An 11,059-nucleotide genomic window follows, 5' to 3' on the forward strand; every position below is an offset into this window, starting at 1 on the left:
TGTGGCACTATTCTCTCAAAATGTTGGTCATAAATCAAAAATAAGAAACTATGCGTGTCTGCATTTCATTTTCAGTCATCACATCTTCAAAAATGGCATGATGCACGCTCAGTCAACACAAATTGAATGAGCTTCATCCACACAGACATGGACACACCGTGCCTGTGTGTGAGACACACGCACCATTTTAGACTGGGGTCACCCCAGCTCTAATCCCCGTAACCTCACCACTGTGGTCTCCTTCTGTAAATCCGCCAGACTCTCCTAGCGTGTGTTGAAAACGGGATTAAACCACAACTTGAATACCGGGTGTCGCTCTCACTCACACGCATAAACACAGCACATGCCAGCACACTCTATCAGTTGTCGAAACGTCGACTCCGGTATGATTCATCCCACCACACGGCCACCACGGCCACAAGACCCGCTGCCTCGAGAGATTTCTCACTCTGTTCGTCAACACCTCCGTTTCACTGTACAGATATGGTCATAGTTAAAGACCTGACCACCAACATTTGGTTGCATTTATTTAATGAACTGCCTTGTGGATGCCATTTCTCTCAAGAGGCTTTTGGATTATCCTTCCTCAACAATTGATATAAAGTCATTCGCATTGTCAGACTGATTAAAGCCTTTTTAAGACTCTCTGACCTCAGTGAGAGTTCCTCTATTCAGAAATTCGGTCATGTGCGGTCACCCAAGAAGCTGGAGTACACAACCCCACCCTTCATTCACTCCCAATTGAGCTCAACAAGTGCTCAGAAATGTTAAGACGCCACAAAGGGAAAGGTCTGATCTCAGACTATGAAAGTATTCTATTTTTGATTTATTTGTTTTTATTGTATTAGATTATCTGAGCCAAAATGTCCCATTTTTACACATACGGTAGGGGTGAGTTTGCAGTTATATCAGATTTGTTATTTATTTATTTATTTTGCTAATGTTCTTGTTGAGTTCTGAAACGTGTAGGTAATGTCATTGACATTTTCTCTAGCTCTTTTGAGATGATCTGATACTGATGAACTTTTCGCCATAATGTTCTATTCAGACAAAAACCCGAAATGAGACATGCACGGCACGGGCGCCTTCCTCTTTTTATCGAAGACATTTTAACACATCACGTCAGCCTTCCATATGTCTTCCATATTTCATACTTAAATCTCAACCAATGAATAATAGAAGACTCACCCTGCTCACATTTTCCTTATATTGATTTCACATGCATTCCAAGGCTGCCGGACACGCAGAAAAAAATATTATACTTGAATACGCAAAAGCTTTTTTTCCCTCCAAAAGCTATTTTTGTACTTCATGGTCATTTTGTGAGAAATTAGAAGCAAAGGTCATACAGAACAAAGCTGTTCTTTGTGAACGTCTTTCCATTTCTTTTCACTTCTCATTTTTCTCTGCGTTTGCACGCTGAATTTGAACCTTGATTAGATTTAGGGGCATTTTCCTGAATTAACTACTGTACCTTTAGAAACTACAAGTGGACAGCCCAGTAAAGATGTATAACAATGGGCTATGCGGCAGACTGGCTGGAAAAGTGCTCACTTCTCCAGTGTTTCACTATGTTCACACCTGGAATGATGAAACAGTGAAGTCAGAGCTTAGTAAAGCTAAAAACAGATTGGAAATGTGCTGTTTTGGCTGCTTGAGTTTATTTTGTGTTATTGATGTTGCCGTTGGCTGGCATTTTGCAGCATTGTTTTTAGTTAAAATCCCACGTGTCGTGATAAAATACCCATGTTTAATGATTCAGCCAATCAGAGCAGCACAATTGATTGGCGGTTGTGTTCTGTCAGTAGATGCATAGTGCGCTGCTCGCTTTGCTGATCACTTCCATGTTTCTCAGGCTGTACACAGTGGTATAGTGGTCCCTAAAGAAGTGGGTATACGCTCAATTTCCCCCCCCAACATTTTTTAAGTATAGTCCAGAAAAATACCCTCTTTTAGAAATAGTGACCTGTATGAATTAAAAAGCCCATTTTTACTTTCTCACAATAATAAAATGATCATGACTTAAGAACACTTTGCTAACACAACCAGCCTAGAATAATGCAAAATGTATTTATCGTGAGGCAAACAAAGTATATGTTATAAATAAGCAGTGAACAATGAACAAAAATAGTGAAAACAAAATTGTTTTGTGCTATTTTTTCCTTTTAATTTACTGGTCCTTAAAAATCAAGTACCAGCCTATAGCTACTATAAAACTTAACTAGAGCATGTAGTTGGTGTGTAACCGGCAGCGTCCACCCCGGGAATTGAACCCACGTCGCGATCAAGCATCCCGTGTACGAGGGCAAATTAATTCACCTGAGCGGATTTTCTAGGTCAGCATTTTGGCTCAGGGGAGCATTTGAAGCATTGTTTTCCTCGACATGACCCGCACTACTCTGCCTCTGATTGGCTCATGAATGCCAAAAGTTAGCCAATCTAATCAGCGTAGGCAGGGGGAACCAGCCTACGCTAGGGATGTAACGATAATGGCAATATCGTGATTTTGCAATATTAAGGCTGCCACAATATCGTCATCGCCATGTCATGATATTAAAGGAACACGTCTGTTAAAAATGTCAAGTTGATTTGTTTTTTAGTGCAGTTTAATTTTCATACGGCATATTTGGGCCCTTCCATGTTTAAAATCCACGCTAATCGTCAGATGAAGGGGAACGTAATATGCTTGTCAATATGTGGAGGAACTCAATGTGTGCGTGCATTAGCAAGTCAGTGCATGTATAATAAGTCTAATTAGAGATTGTAAGTTTTTTATATCCATTGCTGTTATGTACAAAAGCACTATATTGTGTGTTTTTTTTTGTATGAGCTCTTTTTTGTTAGTTTTTTTACAATATTGGGACCTTTTAATATCGCCATCCTCTCCACAATATTGTGATAAATAACGTATTGTGAGGTTCATATCGTGATATCATATTGTGACGTTTGGACATCGTTACATCCCTAATATTAATGCACAGTGCTTGTTGTCAATGTTCAGTTTTAATGCATGACAACTTTGTCTTTTTTTCTTATTATTTTTTACAAAGCAGACACCTTTTATGGCAGCTTCATCATCATCACATTTGTCAATATTTTATTCATTGAGCTGCTCTATTTTAATATACATGTTCAAAGGTGTTTGTATCATTTTAAAAGTGCTTAAAGACCTTAAAAAAATATATATATTATTTTTTTAGAAAATGCTACAACATGCCTACAATTTATTTTTAAAATTTTACTTGGGTGTCAATGTGTGAAAAATAACTGTCATATAGTTCCCATCTTAACACTGAAAACCACGCATCTTTGAAATCAGGACATCCGTTTGGTCTGGGCATGCGTGAGTACTTCGCTGTCAGAATAGCAGAGATCGAATACGGCCATTGGTCTTGTCTTAACTTTGCGCTTCGAACACTTATCCAATAAAAGGTACATTTACTGAGTTACTACAGTAAAAAATTACAGGTGGTCCTCTGGCATATGTAGTTTTGAGGTTACAAATGGCACGCGATGAACTAGTTTGCGCAGCAGTGGCATAAGAATATGTGGTCACTCGGCACACGGAGGACCAATCAGCGCCGTACTTTTTTCATTGCATACTTTTACTACATTTTTCAAGTGTTTCTCATACATATATTTACTGTAATTATGACTTTACTACTTGGTTAATGTAAATTGCTGATGGACAGTGGCTTGTTCCAACTTAAAGCTGCTCTACATAGGAATTTTCCCCAAAAATATCTTTACAATAGCCTTTTTATTTGACCATTCGTGAATAAAGCATCTTCTGATGAGCAGATTAACACCATAGCTGTTCATAATGGGAGCTCCTGCAAGCCTGTGGCCAATAGTTTTCAGACTGGATTCGGGTTCAAAGTTCCTGCCCCCTGTCTGCGGATGTGACTTCATGTGCACAGTGTGTACGTGAAGAAGGGAGCGTGAAGTTTATTTTTTTGGCCACATGTGGCAGTAGTGATTTGAAATTCAATTTCCTGCATTGAGCAGCTTTAAATTAAGGACAAATTCGGGTTACGTCGCTGCTGTAGGAATGGAATTCCATCGCGTGTCCATTGAAATACTTCAAGTGCATCCAAGGTTGGACTTGCCTTTTATATATATATATATATATATATATTTTTTTTTTTTTGACAAAGTATGCATGAGAAATGTTATTTTGGGTAACGATCAACCTTTAAAAAAAAATAAAAAAAAATCATTGACAATTAAAAAATTCTGCTGCTGTTTTTGGGGCAGCTTTCATAATTGATTTCATTGTTTGCTGTTCAGTTCAGCCACATTTTCCTAATAAGATGCTCTGCAAGTATGTGCATTTAAAATATGATTCATATATTTTGTTTTCAAAGGCTATGTGTTATGAATGTTTTATTAGGTTTTTTTTCCAACGATTGTTCTTAACCTTTATGAAAGATTGCGACTTGGCAACAATAGGAAAACGCAGGTGCCAGTGCGACAGCAGTTTCGAACCACGGCTGCATATACGCTGAAGGGTTTTTCAAACAACTGTTTCATGCTACTGGCCCTCCATGCTATTAGTGTTTTCTAGCTGTTGATGCAGGACTGTGTCTGCAGTCACTTAGTTATCCCCAGAAAGGGATTTTGAATCAGTTGATAGCGGGTTTTTTTTCCTGTTTTTTTTTTTTTTAGAGCTCAGTATTGTTCATTCAGTAATTTTACCGATTTGACATGTCATCATCAGTGCTCTCTTTTTTTATTTTTTTTTATTTTGTATGTGTGTGTGTGTGTGTGTATTCATTAGTTCACCAAAAACCTATTTAAAAAATCCCATACCGTTCACCTAAACCGAACACTTCTAGCCAGAGTTGTGAGGCCGTCAGGAGACCCGAGGAAGGACCAGTTGATAGCGTTTCTTATCGCCATTGCACCAGAGTTGTTTCTGTGAGAAATTATTCAAATCAAGTCTATCCAAAACTTGGATTGTCCAATTTGAGATTGGAACCGCAGTTTTTCACCATTGCACGTGCATTTTGCCTGCATGCTCTATGACCCTGACTCACTGGCACAAATAGGACCACCCTAAGGCAGCAAACATATTTTGGAAGTTGAGTCTAACTTCTTTCCAGTTGAGGCAAACTGTGGGTGTAATGGGTTGTTCATGTGCTAAAGAGGGAGTACGGTTACATGGCTCGGAGTCGGGGCCTCTTCCTAGTATTTCACGACGGCAGCTTGATTCAATTGAGAGCGTGGTGAAGATGATGGCAGGGTGAGGAAAAAGCTCTGCCTTCAGTCTTCTCCATAAATCACTCAATTTATTCCCTCTCTTACTCACTCACACACTCATTCATTCACTCTCTCACACACACACACACACACACACACACGCACGTACTTCCTCGCTTTCACACATAGACAAGGCGAGAGAGGCAGACAGCCACACAGGACAGAATGTTTCCACTGGGAGCACTTGGAGGCCGAGGGGGACACAGGTTAAGTTGTGCTGTAATGTGATGAATGTTTTTAAACAAAATACAACCGCTTTTTTTTTTGGGAGAACCCTGCAAAAATGTCTGCCGTTTACAACAATAAGATGTGCATTTCGCTATTTTGTCAAGTTAGTTTCTTTGTGGATCTCACGCAATTCAATCTGCGTGAAGCTTTTGGAGTAAGTGTTGCAAAAAAGGCACAGAATTGCACATAGCCGAGCCTGTGATAGCATGAAGTTATTGTAATGTGTATGATTATGATTATCCATTGGAGATAGACCGATATACTTATTTCAGAGCCAATACTGATACCAATTATTAGTAGTCAAAGGACGCCGATAACCGATATTTGAAGCTGATATTCATTTTCTAAAAGGGAAAATATTGGCATCAAATTTTGAAAAAATACAAACTCCAGCTCTTCATTTTTTGTTGTTGTTGAATTTTTAAGAATATGATTATTGAACAACTTTTAGGGTTGGTTAAATATTGAAGTTTATTAATAATAATAAAAATATTTGTCAATAGACATCTTTATTTTAAAAATCCAACAAAATGTTTAGGGATCTCCCAAGGGCAAGTAGCATGTTTTCAAAAATTACATTAAAACTTAAGTAAATAGCTCTTTAATACAGTAAATAGTTTTCCAAAATTGTAAAATATCTGAAGTACTGTATTAAAATTTTACTTATCTTAGTTTTCATTTCAAACAATAACAGAAGGTGCAGGGCCAGTAACATCTCTGGAAATGTAAATAATTAGTTCCCTAAGTTAACACTTTTTAAAACGTATCTATTATCGGGCATATGATTAGGCAACATGGCCCATGCAGATATTCGTCAGAATGCTGACTATCGGCGCCGATAATCAGTCTATCCCTATTATCCATTTTCTCTGCCGCTTGACCTCGTTAGGGTCATGGGTAAGATGGGACTTCCCAGCTGTGTTTGGTCCAGGGGCGCAGGGTACACACTGGACTGGTTGCCAGCCATTTGCAGGGAACATAATAGACAAAAACACGCTCACAATCACATTTTTTCCCTATGATCAAGTTAGTCTTCAGTTATCTTAGCGTTCACGCTTTTGGAATGTGAGAAGAAGCCAGAGTACCCGGGATCCCCCCCCCCCCCAAGAGATTTGTACCACAGACTCCTCATCTCTGAGTGAGACACGCTAACCTCTGGTAAAATACCAGAAGTTAAAAGGCAAACCACCGACAAGGCCTTTGTTAAAAAATTTGATTTATGTTACATAAATAATGACATCTGCCAACACTAAATATTAAACCCTCGTTTGTATTGGTCTTGTGTGGTTTTAGTGTACGTACTGTGAAATGCTTAAAAAAATCGAATAATCTATCAAATCGATTTTTCTTTTCGAGTGTGATATCGACTCATAAAACCATGAATCGATTATTTTAATATCTCTTTTTTCCCATAAAGTAACAGGAAAATAGAATTTTAAAGGTCAAATATTTTTGTTTTCTTGAAAATTACTGTCCACATGAATTTCAAAGTATTTTCTTACATTTATGTAAGACCTGACTTATTGCACTTTATGACAATTCAGAATCTTTTTAATTTATATTTACAATGATTGAATTTGAATTATGAAAACAGTTTCATATCATCCATGCTGATGTCAATGTTTGTGTACCACTTAAGTGATAATAAGCCGTGTTATTTTCATGAATAAATAAATCATTTAACCAGTAACTGCCTCTGCAAAATTGACTATGGAATTGATGATTAATTAATGAAATTAATTAATGTTGTTAATATCTTGTTATAATGTACTATTTCTGAAGGATGTATCTGGTGACTTACTAGTTTTTTGTATTCTTTACAAGTGTTTTTTCTAAAAATGTTTTTTGGGGGGCTAATTATGGCTTTTTAAACCATGTTTTACCATCTCAAATAAATCATTCTCAATCTCAAACCGCACTTACACCACTGTGCTGTTCTAATATGATATGTAAATCTTTTTATATCGTACGGTGCTATTTATTCATATTGGGTTTTTAAACATCTGAGAAGCCATCAGTCAACACAATATGGGAATATCTAAGACCGTGACAGATATTTAAAAAAAGAATAATACATTGTAGCATTAACAAAACGTGTCAGAATTTGAAAGGCTTGTGAAACGGGAATATAGTTTACGGTATATCTTGAGTATTGCTTATGTCATGTCAGTCTTTCATCAAATAAATAGACAGAGTAGGTGTTGGCAGTAATCCTCTACAAATGTTGGAATGTAAAAAAAAATGCCAAAGGACTTCATTTTGCAGGTTGAACACTAAAACTTCTTTTTTTTCTTTTTTTTTTTTACAAAATCATACACTTCACAAGCTAAACATCCCATTTCCTGCAGGACTGCTCTTTTCCCATCATGTTAAAGAGCGTCTACTGACTTCCAAAACATCCTGTTTTGCATGTGTGACCTGTCATGACACATGAATTGATTATAGTTTATTATTTGGATTTCGAGTTGAGTCACTGTTGTTCCTTCATCAAGTCACTGATAGCAGCTGAGGTAAACCAAAGAACTGGTGCCTATTAGTCTCATATCAACTGAGAAGGAAACATGTACACAACGTGTACTTGCACCTGGCCACATACGTAATGATCCAGCGTAAATGATAATACCAGTGAAAGCTGCCTCATCGCTCGCTCTCCCTTTTTAAAAGGCTTTGGAAGCCCACTCCGCTCTGCCTCTTGGGAATCAAACCAAACTATGTGGTAATGAAAGGCTTGTCTCTCTCGGTATTTGGGGAGGGGGTGTGGGGGGGGGGACAATGTAACATTCACATCAGTCAGCCCATTCTTTTATGCCTACTCACTGGACCCCAACTAAATACTTGACATATTTAAAGGGAATATTTGATCTACAGTGCTGGCAATTTATTTCAAGATGTTGGATCTCCAGCAGATAATTAAAGTGGATTTGTCACGTGGAAGCTGCTGCTGGTGTGAACTACACTGTTTGCAGCCGTAGATCACCTTGGGGGATGGATTTACGGTGATGAATGGTTTTCACTGGATCCAAACAGTGATCACTGCTTGCGATTTGGCTGCGAATGCCGCAGAGTCATTTCAGGACTGCAATAATCTGGCTCCAGTTGAAAGGCGCTGCCAGGTGTCCATTGGAGAGGATAAGAAAGGAGACGTGTCGGAAGCATGCATGCTGCACCCACGGACCTGTGTGTGTATGTGTGTAGACTGGTGGGCCAGCGATGCATTAGCCATGGCCAGAGATTGGTATGGAATAAATAATGGATACCATCCTTTACTTCTGAATAAATCAGGACCAGAGAAATGGAGAGAGACAGGAGATTACATCCAGCAGTGCGATGGAGAAATTGAAAGTCGGGGAGAGAAGAGTGTTTGTACAGCCGGAAGAATTATGTCGCGGGGTAAAACGTTGTCCTGCTTTCCAGATCTCACTTTTTGTGTCTGCATCATTAAAACATCTTTCGTTTCCATGCTTTTGGATGACATCATTGTTGGTTTTCTTCAATAGTTTCATTGTTGTTGACTTTGCATTTCAGGCTCAAGGCCAGACGTTCGCCTTCCCTGATTTATTCCCGGAGAAGACCAGCACGCCGGCAGAGGGTTCATTGGAAGAGATGCAGGAGAAGTTCATGGAGGATGAAAAGCAGAGGCAGAAACCTGACCCGAGGAGAGGAGGGGTCACCGAGTGGTTCGGTCTCTGAGGCGGCTCGCCAACTGGGAACTGTGCGTGTGGGCGAGTCGGAGGTTCTTTCATTGGGTCAAATCGCATTGAAGAAGCAACTGGTGGGATGCCATTTCTATTTCTGCATACAAAGCGCACAAGCGCGCACGTCTGCATCTGTTCCTATGTCAGTGAGCGCTTGCGTGTTTCTGTGAGACCTCAGCAACTGGAGCCAGAACAGAATCCCCGGAGGAGGCCAACGGCCCAGCCTCTGTCTTTCATGAAACCATCCCACCCTACAGAACCTCCATCACCTCAGATGACCTCCTCCGAGGCTTTGTTTCTCCCGCCTCCTTTTGGGCCCCATATTATCTGACCCCCCCCCCAAATATCATGTTTGCTAGGAAATGTCATTTGAAGTGAAATATGCAGGTTATTTTTAAGTTGTGTTATGTTGTTAAACATTGTAACAATTTGCCCCAAAATATCTTTACAATAGCTTTTTTTTTTTTTTTTCACCATTTATGACTGCATCTTCTAATTTAGATGAACATCATAGCTGTTCACATTCGGGTTGGAATTTCCCGCCCTCTGTCTGGAGATGTGAAGTCATTTACGCATTGTGTACGTGACGAAGGGTGTGTGCAGTTTCCATTTTCGGCCACAGGCGGCAGTAGTGATTCAAAATTCTATTTTCTGCATTCAGAAGCTTTAATATTAAAATGTAAACACAATAAAGCCCTCTTCAAACTTTTACCTGTCATGACTGTGAGTAAAAAGAAGTAGCAGAAGAACTTTTGTTATCTGCCCATTTCTGAAAATGTGTGAGTGAGCTGTTCTGCACTTAGTAGTCTCTCCCTACTGTTGGTTGTTCGGCTGAAGCACTATTATGTCAAAGCCAAAAGGTAAGCAGCTCTGCAGTGTTAGCACAGATTAGCATGAGCTAACAGTGTTACCGGCATTCGTTTCTGATCATGTTCATTAAGTTGATGATGTTAAGGTGAGTGTAGTAAAATATTTTCTTTTTCTTTTTTTTTTTTTAATAAAGGGTCCCCTGATGTCTTGTGCAATATTGCATGGCAGCGATATGGAAGTGTACCTTTTTTTTTGGGTCAGATACCAAACTATGACCTTTGTGAGTTTCATTCCAGTCTGCCTTTGTCCATCTTTCTTCCTCTTCCGCATGTTTCTACGTTGGTCTTCCTCTGACAGGGCACTAAAAGAAGTGGTGTGGTATCCCTTACAGCTTTGACTTACAGCCAGTTGGAAGAGACCACCAGGACAACCCACATCCTTTTCTTTTTATGAGTTTGCCTCGGATTAATTGACCAATTTAGGTAAACAACGTTTGAGATGTTTCAGCAAAGCGACATCATGGAGTGTTTTATTATTTAGTTATAGCACCTCTTGCCATGAGTTGAGAAAATCTGTCTAATTGTTAGTGCTTGTTGCAATGAGAAGCAATAAACAGTCACTTGCCCAAAAGTGGTGCGCTTGCTTTTTCTTGCTCTCCTCGCCTCATCTCCCATGACTGCTGCACTCAACAAGCGGCTCTCCCGAGTTGCTGCTCGCCACACGAGCTGGCCCGCACACGCGCCAACGTGGTCTGGTAGCTGTTTTGACAAAGTAATGATCTGTGATTGAATCGGGCCACTGGAGGAGTGAGCTCTCTTACGGTAAAAAGGCCCATAAAGGGGAGGGACCGCTCCCAGGCCCGCTCAGAACCGCCATTATGCTTGCGGGCCAAGGTTACAGTAAGTGTCCCCCAGCCGTGACCACAAAACGCTGGCTCATACAAAAGGTCCAGTCCCTGACCCACAGCAAGCCAACTCTGCTATCACTAAGGAGAATGTCAATATTGATCCTGCTGGCCCATTGTGTGCTGCCTGGAACCGCTAACCCCCTGCGCTGCCTTAAAG

At 39.8% G+C, this 11,059-nt stretch overlaps 1 protein-coding gene across 1 annotated transcript in view; it reads left to right on the plus strand.

Annotated features, from left to right (window-relative positions):
- mrpl23 (mitochondrial ribosomal protein L23) overlaps positions 1-9,896 on the plus strand; it is a 47,777-nt gene extending 37,881 nt beyond the window's left edge. Inside the window, exon 5 of the mRNA XM_086072570.1 lies at positions 9,016-9,896. Within this exon, the coding sequence (XP_085928696.1) occupies positions 9,016-9,180 (165 nt within the window). The 3' untranslated portion in view covers positions 9,181-9,896. The remainder of the gene's footprint in view (positions 1-9,015) is intronic.
- The last annotated feature ends 1,163 nt before the right edge of the window (positions 9,897-11,059 follow it).

Source organism: Leptonotus elevatus, chromosome 4, assembly GCF_054856555.1.
Source record: "Leptonotus elevatus isolate MCC_2025b chromosome 4, RoL_Lele_1.0, whole genome shotgun sequence".
Classification (NCBI taxonomy): domain Eukaryota; kingdom Metazoa; phylum Chordata; class Actinopteri; order Syngnathiformes; family Syngnathidae; genus Leptonotus; species Leptonotus elevatus.